At 37.0% G+C, this 18,074-nt stretch overlaps 1 protein-coding gene across 1 annotated transcript in view; it reads left to right on the top strand.

Moving 5' to 3' along the window:
- The window catches only part of UBE2N (ubiquitin conjugating enzyme E2 N), a 30,283-nt gene extending 13,136 nt beyond the window's left edge, over positions 1-17,147 (top strand). Inside the window, exons 2-4 of the mRNA XM_006923829.3 lie at positions 14,102-14,348; positions 14,540-14,680; positions 15,384-17,147. Of these exons, the coding sequence (XP_006923891.1) occupies positions 14,102-14,348; positions 14,540-14,680; positions 15,384-15,424 (429 nt within the window). The 3' untranslated portion in view covers positions 15,425-17,147. The remainder of the gene's footprint in view (positions 1-14,101; positions 14,349-14,539; positions 14,681-15,383) is intronic.
- The last annotated feature ends 927 nt before the right edge of the window (positions 17,148-18,074 follow it).

Here is an 18,074-nt window from a genome sequence, read left to right as displayed (position 1 = left end):
ACATAGATGTCATCATGTGACTCTTCACTGTATAAAGGATTGACTTCAAACCTATTAACATGACATATGTAGACAGAGAATTTACTTCAAGTATTTGGTTTTAGTAAAATGAAAGCAAATGTATGGCTGGTGTAAGAGAGGAGGGATAATGTAGAAATGTACCAACATTCATTTAAGAAAAAGCATTTTATTTTTTTAAGACTCAAACCAAGTATTGCATTCCAAGTCCAGAGATTCACTTCATAATTATAGAATTGTATGTGTTGTACATGCTCATTCTGTTATTCTCTCATATCATAAGTTAATCAGACCTCCGTTGGAAAATAGGTGTTTTGAAAAAAGTGATTAATTGCGAACACTAGAAATGTTGCCTGTTTTGCTCAGTATTTGAGTCTTGTTATCACATCTCAATTGAAAAAGCTTTATAATGGAAGTGAGAAAGACTGAGAAAGGATGTTTACTTAGGCAGGAAGATCCCAGAGTAGGACCTGTCACATATATAAAGTCATTAGTTAGGTGACAGAAAGGGAGAAAAGAGAACTTTTAAGATATTTTGGAGTTAGCAGCTATAGAAAGCAGCTACCACTCCTAAGTCTGGGAGTAAAAACAAGGAGAAAAGGTTGAAATTATTAAACTTTAGGAACTTGGGAGAATGATATCCCCAGCTGAGATCTAAACCTCTGAAGAGAGTCTGGCCCTCTAGAGCAGCGATCCCCAACCTTATTGGCATCAGTACTCCTATGAGAATCTAATGCCTGATGATCTGAGGTGGAGCTGAGGAGGTGATGCTAGTGCTGGGGAGTGGCTGCAAATACAGATGACGCTTTCTGACCCCATCACTCATCTACTATGTGGCCGGGTTCCTGACAGGCCACAGGCAGGTACTGGTTTGCAGCCCAGGGGTTAGGGCCCCCTAATCTAGGGGATGGAGTGATGATTAAGTTGGTTCTCTCAGTGTGGTATGAACTGCAGATTGGATTAATGCACTACAGGGATATTGGGTGATGCTTACAGGCACCTCAGTGGCCCAAGAAACAAGTCCCCTCTCGTATCCCTTTAGAAACCCGGAAGAAACAAGTCCCCTCTCGTATCCCTTTAGCATCCCTCCCACATCTGCAGAGTTTAATAGGGAGTCCCTGGCAAAGCAGAAATGTGGTTTGCAGAGTCCCACCTCCAGAATCACAAAGATAGAAGGATAAGTGAGAAAATAACATTACTTTACATCTGGCACAGATATAAATTTCCCCGTGTTGAGGTTTTAAAGTTAGAAAGCTGCCTGAACACCTGGCCCAGCCCTTGCAATGTGGCAGTACTTGGCTTGACTTCAGTCCTGTAGAATTGGGGATTTTATAAGGTTTTTAAAAAAATTTTTTTGTTTTGTTTTGGTTAAGCTTCGGGGAAGGACTCCTCCCCCCCATCTCTTTGTTTGACTTGGGGTGTGTGTGCGCACACACACATTAGTATATGCTATAAAGAAATGCTTTTGCTCTAAATAAGTTGAATCTCCCATTTTATGGGCTAACCCTCAAATCTCAAGACAGAACTGCATGCCTTCAAGCTAGAATATTGCACAAGAAAGGATTAGAGAAAATGCCAAGAGATTCAGGCAAATGGTGCTCAAGAATTTACCCTTTCTCCTATCCTTGGTGACTCTCTTTGTTTCAGCTCTAAGGGCACTTATACTATCAGAACAAATTAAGAAACATTTCTATTTTTAGCTTTCATATACCTTTTAGTTATAACTCTTTGTTATTTACATAACACGAATGCATAGGTGTAAAGCAGTGCTGGTTGCTGAGGATTCCAAGTTCTAGCTGTGAAGTGTGAAAAGAGCCCTTGACTCCAGAGTGGGCTTGTAGTCCATGTTCTGCCACTTGAAGTGTGCACATTTCTATAAAATGTTTTCAGAAGTGGTTCTGAGAATTAAACGTAACAATATATGTGAACATCCAAGTCAATTGTAAGGATTAATACAGGTGTCAGTCCTTACTGCAGTAAGGACTGAATTTGTTTAGCTTTCCAATTTGTTAGCCTCTGAAAGGCCGATGATCCTGCCCAAGATTTGGCCACTTATCAAATAGTTTAGGGTCTTAAGGTTTCCTTTGTCTTTGGTTTGGAGATTATACATGCTATTAACCTAGGCACATAGTTCAACCCTTTCAAAAGTTTCTTCAAAAGAATCCACTAATTGCAAGCATTTTGCAGGTTTAGTAATTTTTTTAATTGAAGAGTTAGGAGTTTAGCAGCAAATAGCCATAAACCATCTCATTGGCTCTCAATATTTTTTCCACGCTTTCTTTCTATTTCTTTCTTCCTGCATTGCTCTGCTGCTCAAATATTTGAATACCTGGTCAAACTGTTGTTCCTACCCCCAAATCCCAACAGGTATTCAGGTGAATAAAGAGCCCTGCTTCCCCAAAATATGACCCAGTGCCTGCCCTCAATAAACTCAAGGTGCACATTACATTATTTTTTCCCTTTTAAATCAACTTTATTAAGGTATAACTTACATACAATTAAATGTACCCATGTTAAGTATTCAATTTGAGTTTTGACACTGTGAAACCATCATCTCAGTTAAGATTTAGAACAATCCATCACACCAGCACAACACTAATTAAAGGATTATACTGTTTGAAGTCTGTTCAGTTTATGTAGAAGGGATATTTTTCTGTGTTATTAATTCTTATATTTATAGTATGTTTTTCCCATAGGCTTTTATGTGATCATTATTTTTGGAGGTGTACTTTTGAGCACATATCCAGTTTTTCCTTAGGATAAATTCCAAGAAGTGGAATTGTTAGAGGGTGGGCCAGTTTGTAGTCCCAACCAGCCATGTATGTGAGGGTCAGTTTTCTCCACAACACTAAGTAGCATTGCTTTTTAACTTTGTCTGTTCTGAGTTTTAAGGATTGTCTTGGTGATAATGATATGTTTTCAGTTTCAAAATAGGATTGCTTAAAATGCTTATTCAGGTGATTTTACTTAAAAACACTTTTTCTTGCTTTTTTGGGTAAGTAGTACTCACACGTGTTCCAAAATTCAACAAAAGGGTATTCATTAAAAAATGTCTCCCACCTCTGTGTTCCAGTCACCTAATTCTTTTCTTCAATGAAACCACTGTTAACTCAGACCATTTAAATCAGTTATTTTATGATTTTGTAACCTGTTATTTTCATTCAAGGTATGGTTTTATGTAATATCTCATTAGCTCACATTGCTAGCAAGCCCTATGTCCAGCATTTGTATTCTTTTAATATATTTTTGTGTTGTTTCAGGGACCCTGGCTATCTACATGAAGTAGACAAATTTGACCTAGTAGTATTGTATACAGATGTCCTATCATATAATATGTCTCCCTCATTATTTATATTTGCATATTTCAGTTATACAGGCATACCTTGTTTTATTGCACTTTGCTTTATTGCACTTTACAGGCGTTGTGTTTTTTTACAAATTGAAGGCAAGACTCCCAGCAAAAAGATTACAACTTGCTTTATTGTGAGACTCACTTTATTGAGGAGGTCTGGAACTGAACCCGCAATATCTCCGAGGTATGCCTGTATTAAAATCTGAGTTGTCTGGGTCATTTCCTCTTCTGATTCAGTAGAATATGACAGAAATAATATGAAATTACAAAAGAATAAAAAATATACTGAGTTATATACTCCAGCTGCATCGCTTAAAATTATTTAACTTTCAAACCAAATTGATAATCTGTGAAATATTAAAATCTCTAACCTTGGGTTAATTTGGTTTCTTAAGCAGTTTCATTTCAAATTCTTTCAAAAACCTTGAGGTAAAGGATTGAATTTTTAACACACCAGCTGTTCAGTATTGAGCAAATAATCATTATTAAAATTGAAGAAAATGACTATTAGGTCATCAGAGAGCTGCTAAAGGGGCAAAAGAAACTTAAGCCTGATATCTTTGGTGCTTAGTTTTTGGTTCTTTAAGTATACGACCTGTAGGGAAGGTACCAAGGGCAAAGCTTTTGAGCAAAAGTATGAAATAGTTTGTGCTCCTGCCATTTACAGTCACCATCCGGCTCCTTAAATCTTTCAGCCTACAGTTTTGGGAAGATCTTGAATCTCCTTTTACCCCGTATTTTTTTACCCTAGTATTTTTCTTTCCACTGTGGGGTTGATCTCAGTAATAGTTACATTTGTTCATTCAACTGATGTGGAATGTGATAAGAATCTCTGGTATTCAGTATTGGGGCACAAATATTAGACCTGGGCCTTGACCTATGGAAATTAGTATAGTTGGGAGACAGACAATATAGGGTGACAAAGTGTGTAAGAGATGGCTTTCTATATATAGAAAGTGCGCTGCTCTTACTTTCCAGTAGTGTTCAGTAGCATTTAGTTGCTTACCTTTTAACTGACAGTTGACGTTCAGAGTGATAGAAATGCTGCTTTGTGTGCAAAATAATGTTTTATGGCTTAAATGACTTAGGTCTTCCTCCTAATTCTCAAGAGCAAAAGGATTTTGGGTATGTGGATATGTGTGGTTATATGTGGTAGGAGCACAGAGTCTGGGGCCAGGGTCTCTGGGCTTGAGTTGTAGCTCTGCCAAATACAAGCTTGGACTTGACCTCCCTGTTTCTTTATCTGCTTAATATACTAATCTAGCTCTAGGGTGGTAGGGAGATTTACAGTGCAGAGAACACAGCCTAATGTAATACTGAACCTTTTTTAATATCTAATTTTACAAAGTTGCAGCTTCACCATAAATCTAAAAAGAATTAATGTCTTCCCAATGTAGGAAAACTGTTTATCATTTATGTATTAGTCCTACAAATAGTTAACATCGAACATAACTTACTGAAGTGGGGCATAGATTTTAAAAGCACAGTGAATGCCTATTTATCAACAGTGGGTAGGTATATGAGATGTTTGGGGGTAAATATATTTTTATTTTGTTAGAATTATATAATTAATTTTCCATGAGTTAGTAATAAAGTTGATTTTTACAGCTGCTAGGCTGAAGTTTTATTCTTTAATCCATAGGATTTTGGATCTTGCAGTGCACAACTTCAGGGGTTGTGATATGAATGATCCCTCTTCGAACTGTGCAGTGTGGCAGACTTGTTAAAGGAAGCTTATTTTGACAGAGATAGAAATGCTAATATCTGATTGCTTCCTGATTTATCCCAGAGTTTGTGTAGAGTGTGAAAAAACTAAATTTGCCTTCCTGGTGGTTTGGATTTTGGACAAAATTATGTCAGTGGCACAACTGGATTGCAAATCTTGGACCAACTATAACTTTTTTTTATTTGTCTCACTGAAAATTTCAACTGCTCTGCTTCCATCTGTATTATTGCCTATTAAGCATAGACCTTTCCCATTAGTGGAGTCCTCAGCATTTAGCACTTAAATCTTGTTGTGATTACCACATTTAAAACCAGAATAAGTAGTATATGGTAACTGTAGAGGTGTAGCCACTAGCTTGTAGGCCAGGCATAGTGCCTGTTTACACCATGTGGTTTGCAAAGAATATTGATTATTTATCTATAAAGCAACCAGGAAATCAGGATGGAGTGACAAAGTAAGTGAAAATATGTAAATATTTTAAAGGGCTTTTGTCTTTATCAGAAAAAAATTAACATAGTAGGATGTTAACCACATTTTGACTATTAGAAATATGGCTAATTTTAAGTTGATTTTATAATTTAATGAACAGGTGAAAAAAAACTTTGGGAAAAAAGCAGGTACCATTAGCAAACAGTTCTTTTTTATTTAGATATTGAGCATTGGCATAGACACTGGGGATACAGTGTCAACAGGGAAGACGACATATTGAAGAGTAGTCAAGGTTAAAGAATATTACAGAAGGGCACCTTCTAGTAGAAGGAAGTTTATAGCAGTAATTTTTAACCCATTCCTGTAATAAAATGTTCCGTCAATTTTAGTACTAGAGAAAACCTTTGAAATGTTCAAGGGACTAAATTTTAGAAGGCTGGAGAGGTAAATGAATTTGTATGGTTGTGTAACAAATTGGCGCAATTAGAATTGGGATTAAATTCACATGTTCTAGCTCTGACTTTTTTCTCTAGTAGGCACATCAGGCTGCCTAGTTGAAGTTAGTTCTCTAATGTGAAATTAACTCCCTTATAAAGGCTCTTAAACCAAGTAGAAGTTCTTTGGTGAAGACCTTAGCTAGCTTCAGTTCTCTCCTCTTTTGACCCCATTTAATCCACAAGAGATATTTAGGTTCTTAACCTCTTTATCTCCCCCACCCCACAGTCTGTTAACTCTTACCTTTTCTTCACTTTCTTCCATATCTAGTTTAGAGTTTGTATTTTTAGCAAGCAACAGTAGCCAACGTTGTAAGTAGAAATAGTATTGAGTTATTAGGTACCTTACACCAGGGGTCCCCAACCCCCGTCCGAGGACCTGTATCCATCGGACTGTGGCCTCTCAGAAACCAGGCTGCATAGCAGGAGGTAGGCAGCAGATGAGCAAGCAAAAGCTTCATCTGTATTTGCAGCCGCTCCCCAGCGCTAGCATCACTGCCTCAGCTCCACCTCAGATCATCAGGCATTAGATTCTCATAGGAGCACTGGTATCTGGCTATCTTACACAATCTTAAGGAGCACCAAAGAAAGAGGCAGCCAGGAACAAGGCTCAGAATCACATCATAGTGGATATTTCACTGCTGGCATTGTGTGCAACACATTGCAAAATGATTGCTGATGCCTAATACAGAATGCTCCACTAGAACTTCATCCGTTGCTGTCTAAGGTAACTACTGCTATTCTCTCCAGAATGGATCCTTTTTTTATAGTTTAGCTTCTGATGCCCAGGTTTTGACTAAGCCTGTGGTCTCACATGCTTAGTTGTATGAGAGTTAGGAAATAAGACTGAAGCTTCTATATAGGAAGGTGGCGATCCATAAAGGTTGGGGGGTGGGGGGTGTCATTTCCAAACAAGGGTGTTCTAGCTGTGGGTTGGCCAAAAGAAATGACGAATGCTCACTTCGAACCTCACTTTGCCTTATGCTGCCAGGCAGTCGTCCTATGTGACCATAAATAAGTTTTTCTATTTTCTACAAATTCTCACATTCTTATCTCCCAACTCTAACATTACACTAAGAAAGGGGAGGGAAGATATGAATGAACGGGGGAATTTTTACCATTGCTTGATAGTAGACAAATTTATGGACAGATGGCTAACATTACACATAAGGGCCTAAAATGAATAGTCAACTTCAAATAACCAGTTAAAAATTTAAGAAACTCACAGTCTAGATTATTTTTAAAGTTATTTTTTTTTCAAAGTACAAGTTCACTGGTTTTTGCTTATGCATCACTCATAATTTTAATGTACACCATGCAGAAATAGACATTTGAAAAATTTACCTAATTTTCATTTAGGATGAATAAAAAAGCCTTTCTTTCCCCACCTACTAAGTTATATATTTCCTTCCAAAATCTAACATATGCCAGTTTGGTTTTTTTTTTTAATGCTTTTGGATGGATTTCTTAACGGTGCCTTAAAGACCTGGCGCAACAGCAATCCCAGAGCGTTACTAAGCTAGGTCTTCTTTTCATTGAGTTCTAAAACATTATTCCTAAGACAGAATTCATGAAGTCAGTAAGACAGTTACATTATTTAAATCACTAAAGGCTTATTTTTATTTTTTGAGCTGATGCTGACGAAAGCCCAGGCAATGAAGTGTTAGATCATCCATCAAATCAGAAACCATGGGAAAATGGAGAAGCTTAGCTTCCATGAGTCTACTTATTAGAGCTCTCGAGGTAGTTGAAGGATATTCTTAACCACCAAGAATTTCATGAGTGTGTTAGGAAGGAGTAGTCGACGCTGTCTTTAACTGTAACACCAATACTTAGTACTATATTTCAAAAAAAAAACAATGAGAAAAAGATGGAGATGTAAGTTCTTTCCAGAAAATGTTTAAAATATCCCCAGTCTAATCCTAATGCTCATATAGTATCCCTAACTCATACCCTGTACCTCTCTAAGACCTTGACATACCCATTTTAAAAATGTATCTTTCAAAAAACTGACTTTTATATGTACTTTATACTCACAGTGAAATAAATTTGTGGGGCCAGGGGCTCTGTTTTATTCTTTTGAGTTGTTTGTTACCACAATGCCATGTACAAAATAAGCAATTAATATTTGTTAGTAAATTAATATTTCAAAGTCACAGTAACATTTCAGAGCATAATGGTCTTGTGTAGTACCAAAGATAGGCAAAATGACTTACTGTGTAATAGATAATTCTAGGTCAAAATGGTGTATCCCAATTTTCAGTTAAATAAAGCAGATTATTTTCCTACTTCACTTACCTTAATAAGACTTTAGACTTCCTCAGTTGCCAGTCCCAAAAGAAAACAAGGGGAGGGGAAGTGACATTATGACTTAAATTAATTTACCTCTTTCATAAAGCACTTCTTTAGGATTATGAAGGACTGAAAAGAAGCCCTTCCTTATGTGCTATTTACTGCCCTGACAAACATTTGATATTTGCTGTTCATATTGTGAATCGAGGGCCTTAAAATGAATTATCAACCTCAAATAATGTTATTGAGATTATATGAGCAAAAGTATAATTGTTTTTGAGCAAAAGTACAAAATATTTTATATTACTAAATTCCATTGAGATTAAGAAAATAGGCCCTGAAGCCAGACTGAAATAGAGTCCAATAGCCTGGATTTCAGTCTTGGCCTTGCCACTTGCTAGCTTTGGTTGTACTGTAAGTGGTCATTCTTCAACATATTCCTCATTTGTAAAATGGGTATGAGGATTAACGAGTTAATACTGTAGAACACTTAAGTCAGTATTTGGCACAGTTCGTTTTTATTGTTACTTGAGCTTCTATTGATTCTCTGCATCTCTGGGAACAGTGCTTGATAACTGCAGAGACCCTGACAGGGAATTTACAGACTAGTGGCGGTGAAGGGATGACAGTTTTTCTTGTTAAAGGCACAGTTAGTAGGATTTTCAGATTTTTGTGCATTACCAGTGATTGGAGTAATCTTAAATGCCATATTCCTGGGGTGGAAGTTACCAGCTAACACAGCAGGTATAGTAATCCTTATCAGCTCTGTTTGGTGCCCTTGGTACATGCATGCACTTATTCATTGAACGTTTACTTAGCACTCATCACCATCATTTGGTAGCTGGAGTTCTATCTTCAAATAGTTTAGAGTCTGACCAGTAAACTGACAGTTATTCTGGTTATAATAAGAGGAGTGGTGGTAATGCGCAGGAAACTGGAAATACAGGGTAGACACTTCCAGACTAATTCAGACCTGAGAAACAAGTTGATTGGATATTCTTAACCTATTAGAAAAGTGTCCGTTCCTTTTCACCGAACTTCACAGGAGTATTGATCCGGTCTTGGGTTGAAGGGAAAAATTAGAATGTAGAGATTCCTAGCCCAAGTCATCCCATCCCACCTCTTGAGTATTACTCCAAGTAGAACCCAGAGTACTTTCCTGTTACTTTTCAGTCTGCCTAGAAATAAAGCTTTTTGACAAAGGGATGATACCTTGGTCTAAATTAAGGTTTAATTCTTGGTACTCAGAGACTTTTCCTCCATTTTTCCTTCTCTGAATCTGCCACTTAAGAAATCATGAGGTTTAATTGTGTAGGAATAGAGGGAGAAAACAGAAAAAGGAGTAAAGTATGCCTTGAGAGAATCATTCTCATCTGACTTTAGGATAAGCAATCTTTAAAAAGTTAGTGAACTAGGTAGGGTAAATTTTTTCATTTACAAAGGCAATGGGGCCAAAATAAGTAGATGATGTCTTACGTCCACTAGGGGGTAGTGTGGACTGTAAAAATTTAAATTACTCAACATTAACCCTTATTTTATGCAGTTTCTTTGTTTGAATTATTTTTTGTCCATGGGTGTTTTTTTTTTTTTTTGAAATTGCTACAAAACATTTTCATACACAATCTTGCGATTGTAACAAACAGTAACACTTATTATACACATTCTTGCTATTCATGATTCAGATGTTCTGACATTACTTCTTGTATAGTATTTTTTGAGGAGAAAATAGAGATACTTTAGTTTTTCTACTAGATTGTACTCACTATGTGAAATAAGTTAAATTATTCTTAATGACCTGTAAGTAACATCATTATAACAGGATTGCTTTGTGTCTTGACTATCCTATGTGGTAGCTACTAGCCCCATTTAGTTTGGATTTTATTCTTTTTTTCCTCCCATAATTTATGCTGTGGGTTTGTTTGGGAAATCAGTGCCATCTAGTAAAATAATTATGTATCTTTTTATTGGATCAAAATTCATTAGAATTTGAGAGCATATCAGGCTATTTCAAAATGTTTTTCATACCTAAAAGCTTATTCTAGAATGTGGTCAAATTAAATCTTATAATTGATCAGATCACATGATATGTTTAATATGTACATTTTATCTGATTTTGAGGGTGAGCCGTAGATAAGGAAATGAATGTTGTATCTATATCTGTGCACTGAGAGTGATTTTGAAGCTATTTTGGGATTTGATCTTGGAGGCCCTTTGGGCGGCTTTTTATAGCTCTGAATTGAGCTGCTACTATTTTGTGTAATCAGAGAGCAGTATTTTGGCTCTTGGATCTCAGCTTTATCCTTTTTTCCAGTCTTCCTTTTTATGGCTTTCTGAAAGTGTGGAGACCTGGAGCAAAACAAAAGGAGGATGGAGATGAGAGGTCAGCACTGATGGAAGTTTACCCCATCCAGTTCTTTTCACATTTCTTTACTCCTTTTCATCCTTAATGTCTTTCTTTCCTAGAAATGAAGATCGGCCTTTTTTGTTCTAATTACGTGTTGGAGCACTACCCAAGATAGGAGAGGCTTCATTATTGCCTCTTGAGAGTTTTAATGCTCTACAGATGTTTTACTCTGAACCTAAAAACCATTTTGTTGAAAGTAATTTACAGCATTTTAGTTTTTCACTTGCCCTTGCATTGCCATGATTAAAACAAGGCAAAAAACTAGAATTAAAGTACTAAAGGCATTATTTTTATTTTTGTTTTTTTATTTACTTTTAATTCTTTAATGTCACCACATATTTTACCCTTTTTACCCCATCTACTTCCCCTCTTCCCCCTAAAATGGCCCCTAAAGGCATTACTTTAAATGGCTATGGGCTTGACACATTTTGGGGAAGGAGTTGCTTCTGTATCTGCATCTTATGACTATTTCAGTTTGTGACTGCTGACAGAAATCTTTTTTTTTAGTATATGCACTGTAGGTTGTAGAATGAAATGGTATAAGGCATATAATTTTTTTTAAGTGAAAACATTGTAAATACAATATTCTCGTTTGTTTTTCATACCTAAAAGCTTATAGAAGTGTTCTAAACTTTTTTGACTACACGTGCCTATTCAAAATGTTGAAAATGTATTACTGTTAACTATTGCACATACCATTATCAGTTTGTATAGTGAATATTAACATTTTTCTGGGTAAAAATATAAATAGAAGTTAATCTCTTCTCACACCTAAAACGATCCCTTTATGTTCTTCCTGTGAAGTGCACATCCTGCTTCGCATAATACTGCTTTAATGTTAAAGATGAAATTCTGAGTTTATTCCTCATTCTTTGTAACATCTAATAGATTCATAATTCAACAAGTATTTATTTGAATATCTATGGTGCCAGGAACTCCTCTTCCAAGTGGTGAGGATAGAGCAGTAAATAAAACAGACACAAATCTCTCCTTTTATGACACTTCCATTCTTAAAATAAGTGAGATATGTAATATTTTATTAGTGCTGTGGCGATAAAGTAGGGGGACAGGGATAGGGAGAGAGTGTGATAGGGTGGTTTGGGGTTTGCGATTTCGGTTATGGAGTCTTCGCTGCGAAAACGTGTGAATGGAAAAGATCTTAGGAACTGAGGGAGTGAGCCATATAAAAGTCTGTGGGGGAAAGAGCAACTGCAAAGCCTCTGAGAGAGGAGTTTCCTGGCTGGTTGAAGAACTACAAAGAAGCTAGTTTGGCTGGAACAAAGTGGGTGGAGTAGGGGGGTAGGATGGAGTTAGAGGTAGGGTGGGGGAAGCATAGCTGAAGATGAGTAAGAGATGGGTAGAGTGAGGGGATCATATAAAGCCTTAAAAATCGTTATGAGGATTTTTATTTTAAAAGGTCTGTGGACTACAGACCCTAGAGGGAGTGGGGAACAAGGTTAGGAGCAGGGAGAATAAAGTTAGGATATGGCAGTATGCCAGGTGAGAGCTGATGGGGGTTTGGATCAGAAGTGTAGCAGTGGAGTGGTGAGAAGCAGTCCAATTATGGGTAGATCTCGAAGTTCAAGCTAACAAGATTTGTTGATCAGGTTAGATGTGTGGGGTATGAAGGAAAAGGTGGATCAGTTGGAAGGATGGATTGATTTATGATTAACTGACACGAGGAAGGCTTTAAGGGGAGGAGCAGGTTGAGGTTGGGGGTTGTCTCCCTAAGTTTGGGATGCTTTATTAGACATTAAAGAAAAGCTGTCAAGCAGGCAGTTATGGATAAAAGAGGCACGCTCAGCAGAGAGAGCTTTGCTCGATATGAATTTGGAGAGACTTCAGCATGTACAGAGTGTATTTAGAATATAAATTCATTGGGCTAGATGAGATCACTATGGGAGTGTGTGGACAGAGAAGCAGCCCTAGGGCAGAGCCCCTAGCACACTTCAGTGTCGGAGAGATAGAGAAGAACTAGGAAGGAGGTTGCTGCCGGACATTTAGGAAGAGAGAGCTGGGAGAGTGTGTCTTCAGGAAGCTGGTTGCAGCCTTGCAAGGAGGAAAGCAGACCAGTTGGGTAAGGTGTTGCATTTAGGCCAAGATGAAGATTGAGCATTGACCATTTGATTTAACTGTGTGGGACTCATTAGTGACCTCAACAAGCAGATTAGTGGTTAAGACTGATTGGAAAATTATGTTTAAGATAAGAGAGGAGGAGAGAAATTGGAGACAAACAAGTACAGATAACTTTCAAAGAGGAGCAAAGTCATGGGGCAATAGCTGATGGGGGAGAGTATGGTCAAAGTCTTTTTCCCCTCTTAGTGGGAGAAATTGTAGCAAGTTTGTACAATTTGGAGGAAGATCTAATAAAAAGGAGAGGAAAACTGATGAATCAGGAGAGGAAAGGGATGCTAAAGCAATGTCCTTTGAGTAGATGAGACAGAGATAAGATGTAGTGCTCAAGAGGAGAGGTTGGCCTTAGCCAAGAGTGACCCTCCATTTCATCCATAGTGACAGAAGAAAAGGCAGAGCACATGGGCACGCAGATGCATGTAGGTTTACAAATGCTGTAGTGGAAACTTCAGGAAGGTTTGGTTTTCTTGTGAAATAGAAAACAGTGGAGTCATCAGCCAAAAGTGAGGATGAAGATGGAGACGTTGGAGGTTTGAAGAGCAAGGAGGAAGGATGTTATAGTTAGGAGAGAGGGAGCAAGATGGAAAAGAGAATTAGATGATACTTGGGGAGCAGTAAATGTCCCTTAAGGTCCATGTCAATCATTTCTCTAGTCCTCTCTTGCTCCTATACACTTGTTCTTTCTTCGTTCCATTATATTTTTCAAAGGAGAGATTTTCAGTGACTTTAAAATGAATTTAACTTTTAAAACAGCTTGATTTTGGTAGTGTTCAAAGAGGGCAAGTTGCCTTGCCTATATGGTAATCCTAGTGTTATTTTATTTCTCCTTTTATCTTTTCCTTTTTTGGTTCCTTGAGTATAAAATAGTTTCATTAGCCTGATTTTATTATCAACATAATTTGTAGATATTTGTAGCTGTAATGTATATGATACTCCACCAGTGTTTGCTAGTTGTATTCAGCTGATGGTAATTATTTAAATGGTCTTTTCTTTGAATTTTGCATTTTATAAGCTAAAGACCCCATCAGGAGATTGGAGAGGTTCAGTTATATTCAATTTTAAGAGATGAACTTTCTAATTTTTTTTTGGTGTTTACGCTTAAATACGCTTCTTTTACAAATTATAACAAAATTAGTGGAGAGCATTATATCTAGCAATGAAGGAGACAAAAGAAGGCAGCTATTTTCGTCCCGTCGAATTTTGTAGTGAAATGACATTTGTTTCACAAATGTGTTAATGTTTTTCTGTTGTAGGAAACCCAGCGTTTGCTGGCAGAACCAGTTCCCGGCATTAAAGCAGAACCAGATGAGAGCAACGCCCGTTATTTTCATGTGGTCATTGCTGGCCCCCAGGATTCCCCCTTTGAGGGAGGGACTTTTAAACTTGAACTATTCCTTCCAGAAGAATACCCGATGGCAGCCCCTAAAGTACGATTCATGACCAAAATTTATCATCCTAATGTAGACAAGTTGGGAAGAATATGTTTAGATATTTTGAAAGGTAAGTGTTACCTTTATCATTATCATAATATACTATTAAGATTTCTCCTTTTCCTCTTAAGCATTCCGTATTGAGAATCTATGCATTGTCATCTTGCCTTTTATCAAGACAACAGAGTCTTTGGAAGGGAAATGTAGTCGTTCTGAGCTGTTTTCTCATGTTTGATCATTCTGTACCTGTTGCCTTCACAGATAAGTGGTCCCCAGCACTGCAGATTCGCACAGTTCTGCTATCTATCCAGGCTTTGTTAAGTGCTCCCAATCCAGATGATCCATTAGCAAATGATGTAGCGGAGCAGTGGAAGACCAACGAAGCCCAAGCCATAGAAACAGGTATTTAATAATCATTCTTCTTCATACTGCTTCTACTTTTTAAAACAGATTTGTGCTCCCTTTGGAAAACTTCTTATAACGTCTTAAGAAAAAGAAAAAAATATTAGAAGGAATAAGTCACAATCCTGCTTATAATATGTAAATATCTCTTACCAAAAGATGTTCATGCTCCATCTTATGACCTACTGCCAGATCTCCAAGTTTAAAAACAATATATAATTGGGAGATCTTGGACCCTTGTATAACTACACCTGATTTAACAAACGCTGGTGTCTACCATTCATCTAGTAATACATAAAAATAAAGCAAAACTTTTGAACTCTTGAGCGGCTTTTGCAATATTTTGATTAAGTTACATCAGTTTATATTGAGGGAGTTTGAAATCGATACGCTTCTTTTACAAATTATAACAAAATTAGTGGAGAGCATTATATCTAGCAATGAAGGAGACAAAAGAAGGCAGCTATTTTCGTCCCGTCGAATTTTGTAGAATTTCTGAATTCCATTATAGTGTTTTGGTAATTAGACATATAAACAATCTTTTTGCCCTGATTCAGATTTTAGACAATGGCATAAATTTAAAAGGTTACAGCATTACATTTTCATACTTAACTTTGTAGTGTTTGTTTACATTTTTATAGTTTGGCAAGTAACATATTAAACTAAGTAAAATAATAATTGCTTTTTTTGTTTTTGCCTACAGCTAGAGCATGGACTAGGCTATATGCCATGAATAATATTTAAATCGATCTGATCGTCAAGTGTGCATCACTTCTCCTGTTCTGCCAAGACTTCTTCCTTTTTTGTTTGCATTTAATGGACACAGTCTTAGAAACATTACAGAATAAAAGCCCAGACATCTTCAGTCCTTTGGTGATTAAATGCACATTAGCAAATCTATGTCTTGTCCTGATCCACTGTTGTAAAGCATGAGCAGAGGCTAGAAGTATCATCGGGATTGTTTCGAAACGTTTAAAAGCAGTGGCCCCTCTCTGCTTTTATTCATTTTCCCCATCATGGTTTAAGTATAAAGCACTGTGAATGAAGGTAGTTTGTCGGGTTAGCTGCAGGGGCGTGGGTGTTTTTCTTTATTTTATTATTTTTTTTGAGGGGGGAGGTAGTTTTAATTTTATGGGCTCCTTTCCCCCCTTTTATGGTGATCTAATTGCATTGGTTAAAAGCAGCTAACCAGTTCTTTAGAATATGCTCTCTAGCCAAGTCTAACTTTATTTAGACGCTATAGATGGACAAGCTTGATTGTTTGAACCAAAATGGGAACATTAAACATCACAGCCCTCACTGATAACATTGTGACTTTGCTGTCAAGTGTAGACTCCTCCCTTCAAGAAAAAGCTTGTGACCATTTTGTATGGCTTGTCTGGAAACTTCTGTAAATCTTGTTTTAGTAAAATATTTTTTGTTATTCTACTTTGCCTTTGTACAGTTTATTTTACTGTGTTTATTTCATTTTCCCAATGTGACAATCGTATTTAAAAATTAAAACCGATGAAGCATTCTGTTTTGGTCTTAACCATCTGAAATTGAATGGCAAGAGGTAGGTTTTGCCACTTTCTTTTCACTGATGCAAATTTGTGTTTAAGATATCACTGAATGGAGTATTTTTAAACTGGCCCTGAGCATACATAAAGCATCGGTAGCTAACATTATTTTTACTGCCTAGAAATTTGAAATAAATGTGTGTTGTCTGATTAGCTGGATGATCATTGGTGTCTTGCCACCTGTTTGAAAATTACTGTATGTGAGAGTCACAGCAAAGCAGTTGTGGCTGACTTTGTATAGGACTTTCACATGTGCCACATTTGTGATAGGCATTTGAGTTATGACCTTTTTCTTAGTTCTTGTCTGAAAACTTCATGTGTGACCACTGGAGTATGTTATTAAGAAACACCAATCTGATAATTATTCGGGGTTTGCTGAGACATCTATGAGTCTTCTTTATAGACCTGATGAACAACCAGCTTGCATAAATGCCATCCAAAAGGCTTCTTTGAGAGTGTCAAGTCCTCAGTTACTCATTCTTTCTTTCATCCCAGTATTTGCTATGGGAGCTCCTTTTGTTCTTTAATTTGATATTCAGTAATTTTTTTTTCTGCATTGACAGAGTTCCTCCCCCCGACAAACTGTTCTTTCCCACCCCTCTCTATATCTAATCCTGATTCTTGTTATTTTTAAGTCATCGATGTAGCCAGTCCTAAGTATGTAAATGTTAACCTGTGGGTTGGAACCCTTGTCTCACAGTTTTAAGGTAACGGATATTGTAGCCCATCTGAATTTCCCCCACTCTTATTCTCTCGTAACTTCTGGAGTTTCTTCAGAATGTGGTATATTTTATTGTGCTCCTATGTAAGATGAAGAATTATCTATTAAAATTACATTTTCAACATAACGAGTTTTTGATGACTGATAACTGGTATCCTACCAAATAAATGCATTGCTTGGAAACAAATGTAAGTTTAATTCAGAATAAAATTGTTCATAACCCTCATGTTGTAAATTTAAAACTATTAACAGCAGTTGTCATAACAATTGTGTTGTTGAGAGAGTGTCTTGCAACTAAGGAAACAATCATTCTGGGGCCAAAATGAACACTCAAGCAGTTAAATATAAATCAGTTTTATTTATTGTACATGTCACTGCTGATGATGTTAGCTAATATCACATAGTGATTTATAAGTGATAAAATTCCATATTTAAATCTATCGCACTATGAAAATTTGTATAAAATGTGACTCTGAAGTCAATATTTGTGATAGAAGTACTGAAATGGAATAATTTATTGTTTTCATTTCAAATACATGAATTCCTAATTTTATGGCATCATGTTTTTCTCCTTTGTAATTTTGATGAGTCCCCACTGTTTTGGTAAGATTTGATTTCTCAGTGGGATGAAACAAGAGCCAGTGTTCTCTGAGCACTGGGAGGGCAAGGTACAGTTTGAAACTGGCAGCTACATCTGGCTTTTGGGACTATTTCCTTGCCCCACACACAGTGTAGTTGGTTAAACCATTATGAATTCAGTGCCAACATTTCTAAAAATTGGGAGATTCACCTTAAAATCCACAATTTTGGTAACTTGAATGATCTACAGATGTGGCAACAGTGGGGCATGACCCACCTTTGGGCATGGCACCTCCTGGGAGAAGCCGAATACCTGCCACCCTAGCAAGAGCTTGACCTCTTCTTAGCCAGTGATTGCAGTTGGCTAGAGTCCTTTCCCAGCCCACTTGCTGCTTTATGTAGCCCTGGTTTTTGGTAAGCCTTTCACTTTGTAACTCCTAAGCTTAAAGAAACAATTTAACAAAAGTGTTTAATATGTGTCCAGTACTGTACTCGTTGGGGATGATTAGGTGAATGGGACTGGCATGGGGCTTTC

Source organism: Pteropus alecto, unplaced genomic scaffold (assembly GCF_000325575.1).
Source record: "Pteropus alecto unplaced genomic scaffold, ASM32557v1 scaffold76, whole genome shotgun sequence".
In the NCBI taxonomy this organism is placed as follows: domain Eukaryota; kingdom Metazoa; phylum Chordata; class Mammalia; order Chiroptera; family Pteropodidae; genus Pteropus; species Pteropus alecto.
Note: the sequence above shows the minus strand (reverse complement) of the source record. Positions and strands in the feature narration are given on the sequence as shown.